Source organism: Nansenia antarctica, assembly GCF_963989245.1.
Source record: "Nansenia antarctica genome assembly, chromosome: 5".
Classification (NCBI taxonomy): Eukaryota; Metazoa; Chordata; class Actinopteri; order Argentiniformes; family Microstomatidae; genus Nansenia; species Nansenia antarctica.
Genome location: NC_137690.1, coordinates 58,983,258 through 59,005,464, shown reverse-complemented (window position 1 = coordinate 59,005,464; position 22,207 = coordinate 58,983,258). Strand labels below are relative to the sequence as shown.

General features: G+C 42.6%; 1 protein-coding gene across 1 annotated transcript in view; it reads left to right on the top strand.

The window, feature by feature from the left end:
• Positions 1-22,207, top strand: part of csmd2 (CUB and Sushi multiple domains 2) — a gene marked incomplete at both ends in the record, with an annotated part of 261,827 nt that overhangs the window by 127,605 nt on the left and 112,015 nt on the right. Inside the window, 6 exons of the mRNA XM_080530688.1 lie at positions 3,708-3,829; positions 10,346-10,449; positions 11,838-11,950; positions 16,462-16,644; positions 18,125-18,315; positions 21,733-21,868. Of these exons, the coding sequence (XP_080386814.1) occupies positions 3,708-3,829; positions 10,346-10,449; positions 11,838-11,950; positions 16,462-16,644; positions 18,125-18,315; positions 21,733-21,868 (849 nt within the window). The remainder of the gene's footprint in view (positions 1-3,707; positions 3,830-10,345; positions 10,450-11,837; positions 11,951-16,461; positions 16,645-18,124; positions 18,316-21,732; positions 21,869-22,207) is intronic.

Below are 22,207 nucleotides of genomic sequence, written 5' to 3'. Positions count from 1 at the left end.
AAGTATTTTACTTTCAACCAGGTATCTGATTCTGACCACCTGTAGTCACTTACTTAATGTATGAACTACTTCATTCTTGTTGCACTGAAGCAGGTGGTTGATTGACAGTGTCTAGCTTTGTCTAAATGTAAGGGGTATCCTATGGTTGTCTAGTGGTGATGTTAGGATTGACTGTGTGTACAGTCTAAATGTAAGGGGTATCCTATGGTTGTCTAGTGGTGATGTTAGGATTGACTGTGTGTACAGTCTAAATGTAAGGGGTATCCTATGGTTGTCTAGTGGTGATGTTAGGATTGACTGTGTGTACAGTCTAAATGTAAGGGGTATGGTTTGAGGATGACCCGGGGGTGCGCAGGGGGGATATCCCTTATTTTCCCTTATTTTTTGGAAAATATCCCTTATTTTCAAATCCCAATGTTGACAGGTATGGGCCAAACCCAGGTCAGATAAGACTGCAAAGTGTCTCTTTAATGAAACCGGCTCTTCTTGACAGTGATTGTGACACACTCTCTGAAATACTGATGGTATTGAGGTTTCCTCTGTGGGGAAATCAACAGTGGATAATGTATTGTGTGTTCAGACAGCACCTTCCCTCAGAGGTCTAGGAAAAGTGGTTTACATTATTTCCGGGCAGCCTCCTATTATCCATCCACGTTTACCCAACACCCACCAGGGAGATGCATGTCAGCCATTTTGTGCCTAACTCAGCACTCCCCCACTCATCAGTTTCCGTAGGGCTCTACTCACAGACATGGGTGTCTGATGTAATCACCAGGGCGTTTTATCCCCTTTATGATGGCTGCCGGCCATCTCCACTACTCCACTACCCATAATGTGCTTTGATAGATCTAGTTCTACTGGGGCAACTGTCTAAGATGGATCCAATTGAGTTCAAATGAGATTATACAGTACCACACAGGAAAGGGGGGAAACCCATCTCCTAAGGATTTGTGGGTAATCTGATTGTACTGTACTGTATTTGATCGAAACAACAGACACCCACGTGATAAATAGCATGATAATGTTCATGGAGGATATGAAGATTTTGAGGGAAACATTATTTTTGCCAGTTTTCTTAACCTAGATGAATAAAATCGTCTTGATGGTAGATAAAAATAGGATTTCATCAACATCCTTAAGTTTAAAAAAAGTGGACACAAAATTGCTTCGTCTTTCGGTGGCTATGTGCTTAGTTCACAGTGCACTATGCACTTAGTCCAGACAAATCTGTGGCTCTAATACTCCACCATGCAAACCATATTTAAAAACATATTGACATTGTCTCCTGGCCTATAACAAGCCATCAAGTTAGGCTCAAAAAGTGTTAGAAATGTCTGTAATCAGGTACATTTTCTCCATCTCCCTGTGTGTGGATATCGTGCCCTTATCAATCAGACACACATGCCTGTAAACTACTGTAGCCTACATACACACACAGGTGGAGAGCATATGGTGGTTCTAATAGACTGAGAGAAAAATGATTGCTTGAGTAAAACAAATGTAAACGCTGGGTTTTCAGCTATCAAACACATCTATGGTACTGTAGTCATGTAAATACTTCCCTATTTATTTATGTATGATTTTGAAATTGTTACAATGCTATTATGCTAGACAAGTCAGGGAAGGAGGAGGGCATGGGTTTCACAATAAAAGTTATTTTATTATATTTTATATCGCGTCTGTGGACATCCGTTTGGGACAACTAGTGTCGGCATACAGTATCACAACATTGTTCCGAGGTATTCGTTTATTACAAGTGAACGTCCTTGCTACAATGTTTCCAATACTAGACGTGTATCAGCAGAGCGGATCGCTGCCAGCTTCATCATAGCACGAGTGCTGGGAAGCTCATGGAACTGACAGTTTGTTTTAATGACACATCTTTTGTTGTGGAGACAGTTCACCCAGCTCACAATGTATGTAAGTCACACTGTGTTTGTTTCTTTAAACTTGCAACCGACATCACAGGTTTGACTAATCGCTGCAATGTCATGGAATGCAAATGTTCCTGTATTTTTGTCCAGGGATTAATCATATCCTTAGCGACGTCAACATAAAAAACGCGTTGTGGGGTGTTAACCATTTTATGGTTAATGTTTTTTTTTTTTAACCATTTTAGAAACTCTGTGAGTCGGCCACATGATGCTTCCTGTTCCCGCTCAGGGCATGCAGGGATTCGTTGTAATATAGCTCTTTAATTGGCTTTAACATTGATTGCTATATGATTACTCCTGCAATGTTTCAGACACAATAAGAGAGGATATGAGCAGGAGCGAATGGACCTAATGATCCCCATTATTAATGAAATTGGAAATATACTTGAGCGGACTTCAGAACTCCCACCTACACAGTATTAGTTTAATTAAGGTCACCCTTGCTGTCAGCTGCACTAAAATTAATTGCTTTATAAAAAAAGAAAAAAAAGAAAGCGCCCCTTTCTTTAATGTGAGTGGGCTTTGGAGATAGAAAGGTATGTTTTTTCGGGGTTAGGAATAGCTTGCACCCCAGGGACCTCGTCTTTCAGACATAACTCATTAAGAGCACTGGCTGGGTCTGGACCCTTTTTAAACAGCTGCATTGAGCCCCAGACACGCAGGCATTTCCTTAAAAACCTCATTAGAAATGGACTGCCTTTATTCCAAAAGGTGGTTAAAGTTCTTGGGAGGCCCTGGGGCTGTAGGGAAGAGTAGCAAAGTCACAGTGTCATTTAAAAGTCAGCCTGCTACCGCTCACTCCGGAAAGACGATTGGGTTGAAATAAGGGCATACTATGAGAGAAATACCTTATGGAGCTCCCCTCAAATGAACCACTAAACCTAACTCACCTTTGGCTGCTGTTAATCAGACAGGATGCTGCTCATTCTACACATACACTGTAAAGTGTACTGAGACCTAGTTAAACACTCGACAGTGCCTAATGAATCCATAATTATATATGGATGTGGCATCATACTATTAATTGCTACTTGAGTATTCCAGCTCCATCGTTGGTTCAAGTGTTTAGAGTGCACTTCAGTGGATCGTGTTTTGTTTACACTTTGATTTTGGCTGATGTATACGGTTAACAGATGAATTGTAGCTATTGGCCATATCCAGCCCTTACCACTGAAGCTGTACTGGGGTTTCAAAGCGTTGTCCTCTGATGTGACTTACTTTGATACCCTCTGCTTTCCTCAGCGTTAACACTTGATATGTGAAGGGCTGTGGAGGTTTGCTGTGATTCAGTGCTTTCTCTAGTCTTGATCCCAGCACTCGTTAAGCAAATATTCAGTAGGTTATTGAGTTTCTCTACATTCTCTCTTGTCCTACCAAGGGTTAACATAAGAAGGAGCTTTTCTGGTCTGGCTCGGCTTAACTGTCTTCTGTTTATATTTTTGTTAGGGTCAAAGCACTAACAGCCCCATCAGGGTTTAGTGGAGTTTTTCTGTGTCTGCTCTCTTCTTCTGTGGTCAGCATTTAAATGGAAGTCTTGGAAAGACACTGTTGTGTTCAGTATCTTTTCTAACTTTGTTTTCATACACTTAGGGCCAGACCGCCAGAGCCTAACTTGGGTTTCTTCCTAACCCAAATGTGTGTGACTATTTGCATTGATGCATATACGGTTGTTACTTGTTAGATGCATTGATCTCAAGTTAAGATTTAGGGGGTTTCAGTGATATAGAGTATGGTTTAAAAGTTGATTTTAATTTTGTTGTTGTTGTTTTACAGCACCCATGTGTGGAGGTCAACTGCGAGGCCCCAGTGGCATCATGACATCACCCAACTACCCGGTCCAGTACGACAACAACGCCAACTGCACCTGGGTCATCACATCGACGGATGTTGCCAAGGTACAGTTGTACATTATGCTACTTGCTAAGATTGAAAGTTCTTCTGTAGGCTGTTTATCTCCCATGCTAATGCTAACTGCTAATACTGCCTGCAGTTAGCTAAGCGTGGTCTGTAGTAGGATGTACCCGAATACCAATATGTTATTTGGAGAAGCAGAAATTATGCGATAGAAACAGATGTACTACCCGAAGTTGCTCCTTATTATTCGGGAAAAAAAGTCTGTGGCTGTGTTCGAAATGGCATACTAGCATACTATTCATACTAGATATGACGTAGATTTAAGTATGCAAGTACGTTCACACTGTACAGTATGCAACATTTGAGTATGCGATAAATCTAGTATGTATACTAGATTATCCTGAATTTTTGAGTATGCGATCGATGCATGCTATTCCTACTCAACATCTCCAAAATGCATTGCGCGTCTCTTCAGTCTCGTCAAACTGCGTCATACCAACTCGTCATACAGCTGTTGATTACAGTCCGAGAGCCTGGAGACCGAAAGCTTGCAATAAACATTGTTTTTTGCACAGATTTGAGTGTGCAGATGCTGCTTTTTTGCACTCTATTTGATACTATTCAGCTGCAGCACCCCAGCTAAGTCTGATCACGGATGAGCAGTGGTATTTTCACTATATTGGGAATTTACATGGTGAAATGCATTCTTAGACATGACTATGTTGTCATGATTACAAAGATCGAAATGCATGAAATCCAAGTTTATCCATGTCTTACACACGCGTTCGCCTAGTATTTGACTGCCTGTAAGCCCAGTCACAAATGGTCCCGGTATTGTAGCTTCAGACAGAACTAGTTGGGTTGTATTGTGCTTGCTGTAGCAAGCCCACGATATGTTATTGCTCATATATATTTATTTTAATCCTGTTCTTTTACCAACTCCTAAGACAAGAATGAATTAAGCTAGTTACTTTAGCTAGCTAAAGATATTGGCCCCCAAATCATTTTACAACTTGTTTGGCTATGATGTTACAATGTTTCTGTCGAACCCCGCAGTGAAGGTATCTATGCAAGGTAATGTAGCTAGCGAACAGAAGTGGGGAAAAAACGTCAGATCAGATATATAAACAGGTTATTTTGATAAACTGGACTAATTTTGGGAATATATATGGTTACTTTCTCGCCTGAAAACATATTAAAACTTCAAAAAATTCCCACTGCCGGCCGGTGCGAAATGCATTCTGGGATGCAGTATGCATACTGCAGTGTAAACGGTCGGCTGGTATTGGCATACTTATTATGAATTTAGTAGGCATTATGCACTATATACTCATCGAGTATGGTAGTATGCAGTATGCTAGTAGGCCATTTGAACACAGCCTATGTGTCTACTATTATGTTTCTTCAAACCGATTCAGATCATTGTGAATGGCCACAAGATGGAAATGATCATTTTGTTTGCAACATAGGACTTTGATTTCACTAACTAGTTGTTTCATTTACTACACATTATTGAAAAGTGATCGCTATTCTGTAGTCGCCCCCACCGCGTTAGCACAAAGCAGACTCTCGCATCGCAACTATGCTAAGTTTACCTAGCGTATAACAGTAGCCTAATGTTAACACATCAAGTGTGTTTTTCTTCTTTTTCTTTTATTTTATTAATACAAGACAGAATAATAGGATGATCATATAACGTATTTGTAAATACGATCCTGAAATGACTCACTTTGGTAATAACATAGCATGGTGAGACTTGTGTATGTTGCACTGGTCAGCCCCTTCCCCCCCGCCCTCTCGGAGTGCACATTTAAATTGCGGAAAATATATGTGTCTGTATAGAGTTGTTGAATTATTTATGAACCATACTATTTCATTAGTATTTAAGCTACCTCTATCGGGTTCATGTGTGTAAATCTGGCTCTGATAGCCAGTGTCAGTGTATGGGTTTTAGATGAGGCGTATGGTAATGTGTATGTTCAGCACACCCTGTGTTGGGAGATGCGTTTTGGACTGGAAAGTTGATTTAGTTGCCTGTCAGAAGAGTTTGGTCCTGCAATCCGCGTGTGTTTTCACTGTGGGCTCTCAAACCGGTCACAGGTGTTGTTGTTGGTTTGGTAATGAATGAATGAATGAATGAATGAATGGTCTTTATTGTCATTGCTATAGTACAGGTACCAAACAACGAAATTTAGGAGCCTTAATGAAGCCTATATTCCTGACTCTGAGTTTTACCGATAGTCAAGGTATTATGGCAGGGATCGAGGATTTTCTTGCTGCTTCATGTGAGGAGTTTTTGGACCGTTGCACTAAAGATCAGCTTCTGAAAATTGCAGACGAGTATGAACTTGATCTATGTGGTCTCAGTGATGAATGTAAAGGACATATAAAGGCTATGGTTAAATAAATTGCTGTTGGTATGTGTGTCAATCTGCCTCCCCAACCATTGACCTCACTGCACATCACTGCTTCAGACAGTTCACAACACTTAGTTTAGTTAACAATAAAAATAAAGGTCAGAGAGAGATAGTTCCATAATTAATTATATGCCAATATGAAATCGATTTGATGTTTTGAAGGCACAGGAATTGCATTGCCAATGAATATTAGGGTATAATAACGTGACTTCCTATATAAACCACGCCCACTTCCGGTCTTCTATCCGAATACAGATACAGATACAGATAATTGTGTTGGTTGAACAGATACAGATACAGATAATGACGTCTCTCTACACCCCTAGTCTGTAGAGGCTGTACAACATGATACTCTATCGAAGTTGTTAGAAAGGTCATTTTGTGGACATCTTACACACAATCGCACCCTTGAAAACTTCTAAGAAGCGATAAAACCATTATTACCCAGGTGTTATGGCAACACAAATGGAAGAGATAGTGGAATCACCTGTGGAGAAGGAGAGAAAGAAGACAGGAGAGAAATGGAGAGCTACAGAGAGCGTACTCAGAGGATATCATGAGAATGACATAACCACTCTGTTCAGAGCGATGACTTTGGAGTTCTGTTCAAGGCCACCCAGGCACCCGCTTGCCAAATTTCCTTCTGTGGGCTCAAACAAATGGTTTTACAAATATGTCCCCTTATCACAGCGGCTGAGTAGGGAAGGGATATGTGAGGCAAGGGGACCAAGTGAAGGGACAAACACACACACACACACACACACACACACACACAGACCCGTACAGCCTTGGGTACACCGGCGGGCATAGTTTGAAACAGACAGTGGCACTTTAGCCTGTCTCGCTCCGTGTCCAGCCCAGATGAAGATGGAGCACTGCTGTTCTTTCTCTTTAGAGGTGTAATGGCGTTCTATTCCTGCCTGTCTGCAGCTGCAGCCGGAGGAGACATCAGGTCAGCGAAGAAATTGAGGCGGAACCACTGAGATACAGGGTGAACATGACATCGCTTTTTCAGCAGTTGTGTAGTGTATGAGGTTCTGGGGTTCATATTTTTGGTGTTGTAAAGGCCTACATTAGTCATTTTGACATTTGTTATCTGATATGACATCCTCGTGTTGCACAATGTTATTGCAAGTCAGAAAATGGCCATTTAGGTCAAAGTGTGTCTATTTTGAGCGATACATTGTTTTCTCTTAGCTCCTCTTAAATGTTTTCCCACTTACCGTGACATATGGCACTGCAATACAGCTCAGAGCTCCAAAATGTGACGTGACTAGCCTGCTTGTAAAGTTAGCGCCCAAAGTCAAATGTGACAGGGTCTGGTGAAAAAGTCCTCAAGTAGGGCAATTTATGAAAGTGCAGATTGTAAGCTTTTAAATTATGTGTCATTGAAATCTGAAATTTTTTGAAGAAGATATGCTTACTTGAATGTCTACTAACAAACCTCAAACCAAATACCGGAGAAATTCGCTCTGAACCAAAACACATGCAAAACAGCATGTTAACATACCAGGTATAGACACTGTACCGTCCTGAAGTTGAGGACACAAGGCTATTTTAGAATTAGTGTACACACACACACACACACACACACACATACTGTAATTGCTCCTAGCTATATATATCTATCTATCTGGAATTACTTTTTCAAATAGCTCTTTGAATGTCACCATTCATCGCTGCTTCCGTTCTTTTGAGTGTTTTCAATTTATTTTCAAGAAAAGCCAGGAAGCAAAACTGGCTGGACCTTTAAGGCAGGAAACACCATCCAATAACTGTATTTCCTGATGCCATTCAGCATTCATACTGACCCCATGAAGAAACGAAGAAGACACGTTTATATCCCAGCTGGTACCCACTCTTTTGAAAGCAACTGCATAACCTGTTATGACTAGATTTCTGTTGCGCTGTTTATTTATTTATTAATGTATTTATTTCTGTTGTTCTCTCTGTCCTTCAACTGTTGGGAGAAGCTGGATTAGTCTGTAGGATGAAACTGCATCTATCTGGTGACCTGACCCACACTGCCTTCTCTCCATCCCCTTTCTCCGACCTGGCAATTTTCATTAGGCAATGTGTTTACCATAGAACAGAATGCAATTTGCATTTATATAAGCTTTTTTCATTGGGCCCTAGTCTCCCTGCTCTCTGAAAACATTAAGAATTTGGTGAAAGTCTGTGGCTGCCAATTTGAGATGGGAGACTGGACAGCATTTGATTTATTTTTAAATTAATTCATTTCCTCCTGTTGTTCACGTGTATATATATATATATATATATATACATATATATATATATATAGAGAGAGAGAGAGAGGGAGAGAGGGAAAGAGAGAAATAGGTATATATATATATATTTCCCTCTCTCTCTCTCTCCCTCTATATTATGCAATGGATTCAGTGAGTAATCCCCACTACTCTACATTAAGTAGTGTCGACTACACATTGGTTGCCGACTTGTTCCCGTTTGACCAGCTGCTGTCACATATAGATATTTATATATATATATATATATATATATATATATATATATATATATATACAGTATATATTAGATTAGATTCAACTTTATCGTCATCACATAGTCAAGTGTGTGTGTGTGTGTGTGTGTGTGTGTGTGTGTGTGTGGGGGGGGGTAGTTCAGTGGGGGTCTATGGAGGAGGGGATTGTTTATCAGAGTGATAGCTCTGTGAAAGAAGCCTGCTGGTACGAGACCTGAGGATCCTGTACTTCCTGAGTCTCTTAGAAGGTAGGGGGTCGAACAGTCCGTGGTTGGGGTGGGAGGTGTCCTTGATGATGTGTGTCGCCCTCCGTCGACTCCGGGTTGCCTGGAGGGACTCAATGGAAGGGAGTTTGGTGCCAATGATCGGCTGGGCGGTTTTCACCACCTGTTGCAGGGCATTCCGGTCGGACACATTGCAGTTGCCGTACCACACTGTGATGCAGTTGGTGAGGATGCTCTCAATGGTGCAGCGGTAGAATATGTGTATTGACTTTGCACACAATCATACTGAAAAAAACTAACTTTATTTAATAATTCATCTTATTTCATTCACTCTTATTTTTTTAATCTTTTTTCGCCGATACGGCAAACGTATCATGTTGCCTTTTTATTCGATTTCCTTCTCTTTCCCTCCTTTCCTCCAGCAGAGAAATTAGCTCTCATGAGTCGACTTTTTCCACTGTGGGAACTGAAATACATAAATCCTCTTCTAACACTTATTCAGTCTTCGATGATGGATATTTTCACCTTGCGCCGGGCCTCCGTTACCCCCTGATTCACTTTCAAGTCATTGTAAGTCACTGTCAATGGTCCAGAATGGGATTTCCACCCCATTATGACTCACCCTGGTGGTTGTGAGAGAAAAGGGAACAGAAGACAGTGACACTTCTCTATAGATGGTTCGTGATGGTAGCCAATGAGATGACGGAGGAGTCTGAGGGGAACACATGGAGATCACACTGGGACTTAACACCGGGACATAGTGCCCTGAGAGGATGAGTCAATAGCACATGGGACTAAAATGTACTGTCCTGAAGTTGAAAGGACACAAGGCTATTTTAGAATTAGTGTACACACACACACACACGCACACACACACACACACACACACACACACACACACACACACACACACACACACAACCACACATACATATACTGTAATTGCTCCTAGCTATATATATATCTATCTATCTGGAATTACTTTTTCAAATAGCTCTTTGAATGTCACCATTCGTCGCTGCTTCCGTTCTTTTGAGTTTTTTTGAGTGATTTCTTTTCAAGAAAAGCCAGGAAGCAAAACTGTCTGGACCTTTAAGGCAGAAAACACATCCAATAATTGTATTTCCTGATGCCATTCAGCAGCATTCATACTGACCCAATGAAGAAGCGAAGAAGACGCGTTTATATCCCATCTGAGATGAGATGACGGAGGATTCTGAGGGGAACACACGGAGATCACACTGGGACTTAACACATGGGACTGCAAACATGAGTCAATAGCACAACACATGGGACTAAAATAGGAGGGCAGGGATAGACTTTACCCATTTGACGCTTTTACACTCATCTCCCTGTTGTCACAGGGTGTGTGCGTCTGTCGTCCACTGTTCTGATGCTGTCACTCCTGTTGCCTAGGTGATCAAACTGACGTTTGAGGATTTCGACTTGGAGCGCGGTTATGACACCCTGACTGTGGGAGACGGGCCTGTCGTTGGAGATCAGAAGACCGTATTTCACGTGTGAGTACTCTCAAACAATTATCCCTCTCAACCCATTCTCTCTCTCTCTCTCCTCCCTCGTTTCCTCCGCTCTTTCCTTCGTTCTCACACTCCCTTCCTCTCCTTCCCTTCCTCTCTCCCCTTATGCCCCTTTTTCGCCTCGCTCTCTGATCTCTCTGTTTCTCCTCATTTCGTCACCTATTGAGGCAACGGTGCATGATGGGAGATAGATTCAAAAAGGTTTTAGAAGAAGGTGATAGAAGAAGATTTCTCCTTTTTTATTTTATTTATTTTATTTTTATTTAACCTTTATTTAACCAGGCAAACATGTAAGAACAAATTCTTATTTGCAAATGCAGCCTGACCAAAAAGCAATGGCTCTTTTGCAAAGCAATGGGGGGGGGGGGGGGGTGGGAAGCTAGAAATAAAACAAGGTTAAGTAATACAATAAACAATAAAACAATAAAACAAATTTCTCCTTATATCAAATGGCCCCGGGCCTGAGCTAGATTACTCTTCCTGCCACGAACGGTGGACTGGTGATTCACATGCTTAGCATTCAAATGTATTGATTGTAAGTCGCTTTGGAATAAGGCGTCTGCTAAATGCCAAAAATGTAAAAATGTCAATTCAACGGCACATTGTCAATCACTTCTCTCCTCAATGTTAAAACAAGATCACGACTGTGTGGCGCATCGCATATTGATGCACCCTAATGGACTTTGCTCTACCAGATGCTCCATAACATTTCACAGGATGTTGTTATTAATTGTGCTGAAATTTACGGCCTCAATAAAGTTTTATAGATCGATTTTTATGCAGGCTCCCTTGCCTGGTTGGGGGGGGGGTGAGGGAGGTTGAGTGAGTGAATGAGGGTTTGAGGGTGGGATGGATGGAGGAGATGGAGAGAGGGAGAGAGGGAGGGAGAGAGGGAGGGAGGGAGGGAGGGAGAAGGGGTTGGGTTGTTAGTGGTGGTTTTGTAGCTTGTGAGTAGCAAGGAGTCCCTTAGATGCTCTGTCATCCCACCTTCCTGCACACTCACATACACACCACACACACACACATACACACACATTGTAAATTACTTCATATGTTCAATTAAAGCGACCCCTCAGCCCATATGGCCCTCCACTGAATGCCCCCTTGTGATATACAACTAAAATAGACTGAGGGAACTTCAGTCATTGAGGTCACATACACACATACACACTCACTCACACACCTCTGGAGATAAATAAAGGCATAGGGAAAAGCTGCATCAGCACATTCTGTTGACATCCCTGTTGCAGTTGTGTGTACACACACACACACACACACACACACATACGCAAACTGTGCACACATGCAGACACACACTGACGCACACGCACACTGTTTGTGTCTGTGTGTGTGTGTTATTTTCTTTGCAGACTATCGGGGACCTCCACTCCAGACTTGGTGGTCAGCACCAGTCATCAGATGTGGCTCAACTTTAAGACCGACGACACCAGCGGTTCACTGGGCTTCAAGGTGTCATATGAAGGTAGGAGCACATCGCTGCTGTATATGTAGTGTTTGTCCTCAAATACGGTGGCTTTAACTGTATGAGTAAGTAAGGACAACAACCCGTGTCCCCCCCCCCCGTGTACAGTAAGCAACGGTATTCTTAGGTTAAATGACTTGACCAAAAACTAAAACACTGCAACATTACTGCTGTACCTGGTGCCGGGGCGGGAGTGATACAGCCGCGGGGCTTCAGTAACAGCTGGCGAGAAGTGCATACTATCTGTCCATGTTTCTGCTTTGTAAATCTTGTGTACCATCAACTGAAAGATGTTAATCTTCACCCATTACACAGAGCACGTCAGCAACGACTTGTGTGGTGTTCAGGCAGTATTAACGTATTAACGTTGAGTGGCTGAGGTAAGGGTTAGGGTTGGGCATAGGAATATATTGTTGAGGGATAGGAATATGTTTTAAGTGGTTAGGAGAAGGGGTTGTTGTCTGGGGAAGAACAATCCCCAAAGCCATTTCGAACCCGCAGTTTCTGCTGCAAGTCTGATGCAAGTCTTATTTGCCCACTCGCGACCCCCATCCTACCATCTACAACCTACCAATGCATTATTTCTTTTGTATCTTCATGCCAGTTAAAGTTGCCTGATTTGTAACCTTTGCTGACATGTGTCAATGTTTGGCTATGCTGTGTCATTCACTTTGAAATGTTATTGTGAAGCTGAAATTGTTTGGCAGTGAGTACTGTATAAGGCACGATCATTTTGATTCTCATTCTCTCTGCCCCTCTCTCCATCTTGGTTTCTGCTTTTGTTTTGTGTATTACTGCTTCAAGCATCTTTCATCCAGGACAGCAGACTGTGTACACACTGACTGTGTATGTGTATGTGTGTGTGTGTGTGTGTGTGTGTGTGTGTGTGTGTGTGTGTGTGTGTGTGTGTGTGTGTGTGTGTGTGTGTGTAAGACTGCAGGGAGTCTTTCCTCCAGACGATAGTCAGTCTGATGTTTCCTCTCAGATCCACTGCCTGCTCACTTGCCCACAGATATCATTTTCATCTGCAAAAATAACTTGGTGGAAGTAGAACAACACACAGACCTAAGTGTAATTAAAACAATGAGTTTTACTTAATGAAGTGGAAGAAACCCTTTGAACCACTCCACCTCTGAGATTGGAGCACTCACAACAATATTTAGATTTCAATTGTAGCTCAAAGCAGCCTGATTATCAAGTGCAAACAACACACACACACACACACACACACACACACACACACACACACACACACACAAGCTGTGTGTACGGTAATTATGATACAGTACTGCAGTGACCTCATTCTTTCGACTAAAATATATCTCTCTCACACACACACATGCACGTGCGCGCACACAAACACACAAACACACACACACAGACACACAAGCATGCAGGCACATACATTGTTCCATAAAATCTTTATTTTTTTCATCCCCCTAATGTCCTTGATGTTAGTTGTTAAGAGACATTGATTTTTAATGAGTCTATTGTGTTGGAGCGACACGTGTGTGTGTGTGTACGTGTGCGTGTGTGTGTGCACGTGCGCGTGCACGTATATGTGCGTTTGCATGTGCGTGTATGCGGGTGTGTGTGTGTGTGTCTGTGTGTGTGTGTGTGTGTGTGTGTGTGTGTGTGTGTGTGTGCGCGCGTGTGAGAGATACATTTTGCAATAAGTGATAGGGTACCCCAAAGGAGCCTCAATGATCCACACACAGTTGAGGGCCTCCTTGAGGCGTTGCGATATGAGTCAAAAGACAAGGACATTTTTTTCAAGCTTAAGTTGCTTTTTGCCTGAGTAACCTCTGATGGCAGTCTTCCATGATGGCATGGCTCTATACATAATGGAGCAATGCAATCAGGTTTTTGGTTCGGGGTTCCATAAAGTAACCCATAGTGGCCTGTCTTGTGGGGTTTGTACGCCTGTGTTTGCAAACATATTAATACAAGTGGATGGAACATTTCAACAAACACATGTTTCTCAAAAACACTAGAAGTAGTCAATCTCTCCTCAATCCCCAGTCAGGAAATACTATTATGCATGTTGTTGATGTCAGTTCTGTGTGTGCCATTTAGGTCAAGGTGTGCTGCTGTGTTTGATGTGGCAGCTGCATTTTTTCTAGGTCTTTCTTTGCTGCACTTGACCATATTACCAGACAGTAAGTGTGTGTGTGTGTGTGTGTGTGTGTGTGTGTGTGTGTGTGTGTGTGTGTGTGTGTGTGCGCGTGTGCGTGTGCGCGCGCGCGTGTGTGTGTGCGCGTGTGTGTGTGTGTGTGTGTGTGTGTGTGTGTGTGTGTGTGTGCGTGTGTGTGTGTATGTGTGTGTGCCTGCCTCATTAACTTATCCATAGTGCAGGTTGGTGATCAACACTAAGGTCTATAGAGCAGGGCTATTGGTGGCCCGTGGGCCAAATCTGGCCCTCCTACCAATTTAGACGGTTACATCAATTATGAACATTAACAAACATCTGCTAAAAGGTCCCAGCAAAAATATGATATTTAGTGCTAGAATGAGACAGAATCTAAGAGGAGAAGAAAAACAGATAAATAGGGTGTGTGTGTCTCTCTCTCTCACACACTTAGTGTAAGTCAAGGTGGAACAAGACCAGAGCCTGGTCCAGTTGAGGACCAGGTTGAATACAACGCGTTTAGTTGTAGATGTTTTCAAGACCATTTCATGGTGAATCACCCATTTGGATACTGACTGTAACTCCTTATTTAGAGTCTCAGTGAGCTCACTGGCAGTAGGTGGTGACGTGTCAAGAGTGGGAATCATTGGCATACATACACCATCATGCTAGCTTCTTGTAAGTGTCAAATAATTTGTAAAAACAGCAGTTGGCCCAAGGCAACTGCCCTGAGGGACAACGCACTGTACACAACTGAGGTTCGACAAGCTTCCATCATATCACAAGCTTACATCATTCTACCATCCAGGCACACTCTCTGCGGGTGGCTAGAGGGCATTTCACTGCTTGGCATTATTGTCTCAATCTTTTTTTGCGGTTGGAGAAGTTACAGTCATCTTCCTTAGAGGACAATCAAGATTGACAACAGAGAGGAGAAGGGAAGACAGAGTGAGACATAACAAGGTCGAGAGGCTGAAAGGGGGAATGGAGAAAGAGACATGGAGTGAGGGAGAGAAGGAGAGAAGGAGAAGGTCTTACTAATTTAGAAGATGTTTCTTTAGTGTTTGTGTGTGCTCTGGGTTCTCACAAGTATGACTCACTCTACATCTCAGAGCTGCCAAACATAGCCTGGCTGACTCCTACACCTTTTCTCTCTCTCCTTCCCTTCATCCCTTCTTGCTGCCTCCTCTTCTTCCTTCTCCCAAATATGATCCCCCTATCCCTCTGTTCCACTGTTTCCTCCCTTCCGCCTCTCCATCCCTCTCACATCCCCCCTGCCCCCTCTTAGTTTACTTTTCTTGCTGCTTCCTCCCTCCCTCTCTGTGAGAGTCTCTCTCTCTCTCTCTCTCTCTCTCTCTCTCTCTCTCTCTCTCTCTCTCTCGTTGCCTTAGGTTCCCTAATTCAAACAAGACAGCTCTCTGAATCATACACTGCCTTATGATCTCAAATCGTTCTCCCTCTAAAATATTTAATGAAACAGCACTTTACATAACACACACACACACACACACACACACACACACACACACATGCACACACACACACACACACACACACACACACACACACACACACACACACACACACACACACACATGCACACACACACACACACACACACACACACACTCACATTCCTTTATGTAATTCTAGGACAGGTTCGATGACATGTTTGCTCACATAACGTCACACAGCAGAAGGGATACTCGTTATACATGCCTTGTCAGTTGCAGGACAAGTGCAGCTGTAAGCTTTCAAATTATGTGTCATACATCTGAATGTTGGTACACCTCAAACCAAGTAAAGGAGAAAACTGCTCTAAATCAAATCTGATGCTTTTGCTACCAGTAGTAGCTATCTAGCAGCTAAGAAAGAACATCTCTATGAACATCTAACTACATGTTTAGCACATCACAACATGCTGATAGAACATCAACATGCTAAAAACACATAACTACACATAACACAGTCCTTGCTTTTGAACATAAAAGGTTACCTAAAACGTAAGTTTGTTTACAAGCCATATTTATCACTTACCCAGTAGCCTGAAGCAGGACGGCAGACGATACAGGGAATCCAATTCACAAATGATAAGTGTTTAGGGATCCTAAAACTGTTGTTTGTTATATTGAGTGGGCTCTTCAACACTTAAGAGGAAAAACGGAAAACACATTTAAAAAGGAAAAAGAAAAATATATATTTTTGGTCATTTGCACGACTTGAGAATTGCCGGCATGCGGACCTGTTCACCAGTCTGTGTCACATATAGACATGACATGAAATCTGACAGGAGTGCAGCCCCTCTGCATCTCTTTGATGATCCCCTCCTCCCCACGTCCTGATTGGTCACTCTTCTCACCTGTGTTTGCGTCCCTCCCTACAGAGATCGACCAGGGCAGCTGTGGCGACCCGGGGACCCCTGCCTACGGCAAGCGGGAAGGGGCAGGCTTCCGCCACGGGGACAGACTGCACTTTGAGTGTCTGCCTGCCTTTGAGCTGGTGGGCAAGAAGAACATAACCTGCCAGAAGAACAACCAGTGGTCAGCCAAGAAGCCCAGCTGTGTGTGTGAGTGACACGTCATCTTCTGTTTCAACCCACCATCTTTGATTATTCTCAGTCGCTGTTCACTGCTCCATAGTTTGTCAAAACTCCCCCTAACCACAGATATACAGTACAGTACGCTATGATACAGTAGGATCTTGCCATCCCCTCGTGTGATACAGTCAGTCTTTGTTCTCGGGTAGGCTCATCTGAATTTTGATCTGTGTTTATTAAGGTTATGGCATATTATGTTGTGTTAAAACTGTCCCTGTTTAGTCTGAAGCACAGTCGTGTAAAGTGTCGTGTCCTGATCGTAGAACAGAATGTCAAAGTCTTGTAGCAGCCGTTTTACCCTGGTAAATGTCAACGTACCGTTGATTGTCTGTTTGTCAGTGTTGTGTAGAGATGCTGCTGTGGTTTTTGTTCTCCCCATTATTTGATCAATAATGCATACAGTATGCAGTAACTGCCCGTTCAACTCTCCCTCTCACTCTCTCTCTCTCTCCCTCCGTCTCTTTTTCTTTCTTTTGTTTTAATTAGCTAATAAGCCGTTCTATTGTTTCCAAATCCACAGCCCTTGCTCAGCTAAGCAGAGGGATAAGCTGGCTATTTATTCATCGTCTCCTGTTTAGTATAATAACTGTGTCTCATACACACACACACACACACACACGCTCTCACACACACACGCTCTCACACACACATGCACACGCACACACAAGCACACACACACATACACGCACACACACACACACACACACACACTCACACACACACACACACACACACACACACAGACACGCACACACAAGCACACACACATACACACATACACACACACACACACTCACACACACACACACTCACACACACACACACACACACACACACACACACACACACACACACACACACACACTATGTACTGTATCTTATGATCCCTTTTTGGGTGAACAACTGCAAAAGAGAAAGCAAGGTGAACTCAGGTGAATGGAATACCGAATATGTACAGAAAATAAATGCATGAGCACATAAAAGATAAACAAGTATGGAGTGAACTCCTGATCAGAGCCCTCTGTTGAGTAGACAGTGGACCAGGTGGACCGAGAGTACACTCCCAGTGAACATGCAGCACTGCTGACTGTTGGCATGGCAGCAGTGTTTAATTGCTTTATCTGTTTATATACTTCTTTAAATGTTCTGGTCTTCCTTTCATCAATCACTTTCTACTGTTGTTGATGTCCACTAATAAACCTAAATTAATTGCTTTTTGCTATCAAGATTAAATCCTCAAATCCTGTAATACACTGTGTTATGAAGGTGGTATTGTATGGACTGCAATCTCCTTAACCATTACTGTGATGTGTGTTTGACCTTACTCTAAACCAACACTTTATATCCTGACACCTCTCAATCAGCTGCAGTGTGGTTTTCTGTGTTCTAAACCGTCATTCTCCTCTCTTTCCCCTCTCCTCCCCCCCCCTACCCTACTTCCCCCTGCCAGTCTCCTGCTTCTTCAACTTCACCACCCCATCCGGAGTGCTCCTGTCTCCCAACTACCCCCAAGAGTATGGCAACAACATGCACTGTGTGTGGCTTATTATCACCAAGCCTGAGAGTCGCATCAACCTGGCCTTCAACGACCTCAGCATGGAGAAACAGTTTGACTTCCTCTCTGTCAAGGATGGTGGCAAGGTATTATGGGATTGTTTACCTTGTGGTATTTGTCTGTCCGTTTGCGGGGTCATTTGTGGTTTGTTTGGGGAAGTTTGTCGTCTTCTGGCGTAGTTTGTGGTTGTTTGGAGGGAGTTTGTGGTTGTTTGTGGTTGTTTGGAGATAGTTTGGGATTGTTTAGGGTAGTCTGTATTCGTATGTGATTGTGTGTGTTATATTGGGGTAGTTTGGAGTAATTTGTGGTCGTATTTGGTTGTTTGGGGTATATACTATGACCCTTTGAGAGTGTATGTCTATACAGTGCCCACCATAGGTGTTGGACAGCATTGTGTCTTATTTTAACTCTCCACTCCAACAGTTTGGATTTGAAATCAAACAATTACTATAAGGTTAAAGTAGAAAACGTTCAACTTTTTATACAAAGTCCCCTTATTTCAGAGAACCAATAGCATTGGAAAATTACAGTTGTTTCTGGTTGTGATGCCGCACACATCATGTTTGCAGGCGTAAGAGAGCTGTCAATGTCTAGTATTGATTCTAGACTTTAAGGGCCCTATTATGCACTTCTTAACTTGCCGTCTTAAGTCTTAATTAAGACGCACCGCCAGGTTAAGACCTACCGCCACCCTTATTATGCGCTTCATACGCGCTACTGCTATTATGCAGGTGTCGATAGGCGCCCACACATAAGACGTAATACTCCCGTGCATAATATTACTCATTGTGGGAGTGTTCATATGTTAATGAAGTGCACTAGGCGCCCCTGCTATTATGCGATCTGACTTTGCTCCTAGCGCTAAGAAGTGGTTTGAAAAGTTCTTAAGTTTAGACTTCATGCACGTTTTGAAACACGAGCGCGCCTCCGCGGTTTGCGCATGCATTTGGGCACACATGAACACGCACGTGGCTCCACGGCAAGACGTCAATTACGGTCACAGTATAAATGCTTTATTTCAGAAGGGAGAGGCCAGCGCTGTACAGTATGTTGCCTCCGCATACTGTGCACATACAGTACGAGCATGCCGTGCGTAATATAATGACATCAACATCTGTCATTCCTGCAGTCTTCCAGCGACCCCTCTGTAATACTTCTCAACTCACAAGCGGAGGTATTGCCGTGTTTATTCAGAAAATAATCATGCACGAGCTTGTTACTTTCTTCTGCAGAGAAGCGCGCTGACCTCCTTCTTAGGACTTCCATAATAGCATAGCGCTAATGACTCAACGCAGCCGGTTCTGAAAGGGAATGGCACCTGGCATGCTGATTGGGTTGATTGAGAAGACGCCCAAAACACACCCATGACTAATTTCTTTGCTTAGCGCCGGGTTTTAGGCGCCCACTACCGCACGCATAATAGCAAAGTGGCCTTGACCACGCCTCCACGTCTTAAGTTTAGATCTACCGCCTCGTCTTATTGCTTAAGACTTATGAAGTGAATAATAGGGCCCTAAGTCTTCCTTCGTAGTATGTTATTGGTGCCTGTCAACATGAAGATCAACGAATTACCACTGCAAGTCAAGCAATCCATTATTGGGCTGATAAATCAGAAAGAAACTATCATATCCAAAACCTTAGGCTTGCCAACAACAACAGTCATCCAAAAGAAGAAAAACACTGGTGAGCAAACACAGCATTTGCAAAGAGCCTGTAAGGCCAAGGAAGAGTTATACAGTGGATGACCGAAGAATGTTCACCATAATTAAGAAAAACAGACAGATTACAGTTCTGGAAAAAGGTAATGAGGACAGATGAGACAAAAAGCGTGTAAAGCGTGGAGAAAAACAGGAACTGCCAAAATCCCTGGCATACCGCCGCATCTGTGACATATGGTGGAGCAAGTGTTATGGCTTGTCTTCATTGAAGATGGAACTACTGATGGCAGCAGCAGAATTAATTATGAAGTGTACAGAAACTGCTCTGCTGAAGTACGAGCAAATGTTTCAAATCTCATTGGACAGCGCTTCATCATACAGCAAGACAATGACCTCAAACATATTCACATAGCAATTAGGCAGTTAATATGTGGCCAGAAAGTAGAAAGTTCTAGAGTGGTCAAGTCAGTTTCCAGATTTAAATCCAATTAACAACATTTCATTTGCTGAAGAGGTAACTTAACCAGATCTTATCCACCTAATTTTTCTGGTTTTCTGCTCGAAATGACATGCCCACAGTGAATATAGAATATCTCCACAATCACAAGGGCCTTCATAATGATATTGTTATCGAATGAAAGCTAACACCTGTGGGGTGGCTGTAGAAGTGTCAGAATCAAAATATATGTTACTGTGTCAGAGCAAATAGAGCTAGAACATTATAAAACATCTCAAATTCAGTCTCCGCCTAAAAAAACAACAGCTTTTACAGTGAATATCACCTTGGAAACCTGATAACGAAGCCCAAATCATCTAGGAATCAGTACTCCAGGGTCTTATTAGTACTTGTGCCAAAGTCGATGCTAGTAATGTGAGCAAATGCAACTTTGTACCTGTTTTAGTACAGGTATGTTTATGCGGACACCTATATGTTTAGGCCATTTGGAGATATTTTGGCACCATCTTTGACCTTTGACCTTTCTCATGTATCAGATTTCTTTTTTTGGGGGGGGGGGGATTTTTTTGGGGTTGGCCGACCAATGGTATGGAAATTCGGCGTTGAAACCGGACATGACACATTCTCCAGTTGGAGAAAACTGGATGTGACTTAGGCCGTGTTTTCCGTCTCGGGGAAAAAATGGTGGCATCGTATAGCATGCAAAGTTGTGAAAAAAATGTTGATATCGATGAAGAGAATTGATCGAGGTAAGCTCTTTATATCACTTCGGATCCACATGGGGGTCCGTTGGCTCCTATGAGGTTTTTAAGGTAAAAGACCTCAACACAAACAACTGAAGGTGGCTGCAGTATAGGCTGGCATAGCATCATCAGAGAAGCCCGTGTCTGGTGGGTTCAATGGATAGCAGATTTGAGACAGCTATTGCATTTAAAGGATTGTTGACCAACTACTAAACATGTTGTACTTCATACATGGTGAAGCCCATCTGAAAGAAACATTTAATTAAAGCTGAGAATCTCTACTTTGACCCCATAGTAATTGTCTGATTTGTATATAGAGCAACAAAAAAAGACAAAATGCTTCCTCTTTCCAATACTTTGGGGCACACTGTATGTATGACTATGTGGTTGTCTCTATGTCAATATGTCTGTCTATCTATCTAGCTATCTATCTATCGATTGATCTATCTATCTATCTATCTATCTATCTATCTATCTATCTATCTATCTATCTATCGATCTATCTATCAATCTATCGATCTATCGATTGATCTATCTATCTATCGATTGATCTATATATCGATCTATCGATCTATCTATCTATCTATCTATCTATCTATCTATCGATCTATCTATCTATCAAATCTATCTATCTATGTATTCAAGGCTGAGTCACCCATCCTTGGCACCTATTCGGGCAATGTGCTGCCAGCTCCGATAACCACCAGCGCTCATGTGGCACGCCTGGAGTTCTTGACTGATCACACCTATACAGACCGAGGCTTCAACATCACCTTTACCAGTGAGTGACTTGTGTTTATATTGCACGTTTGTTTCACTGATCACAAAACGTGTCATGAAATACCTTTTGGAGCATAACGAACGCCCGACAGACTAATTTGCAAACATCTCATACACTCAGCACAGGTGCCGGGAGAAAGCGGCAATGTGGAGACCACAAGGAAGCTAATGCATTAATTAGCGAACTTTAACAAACTTTTATTAAATAAATAAATAAATAATGTTGTTAGCTAATGAATGTCACGAGCAGTTAATTGAAGCCGACGGCTAGTTCCTAGGAACACTGTTCCTCCCGGCAGACCTGTTTTTGGGGGAGTCGGGTTGGGCGGACTCATTCCAT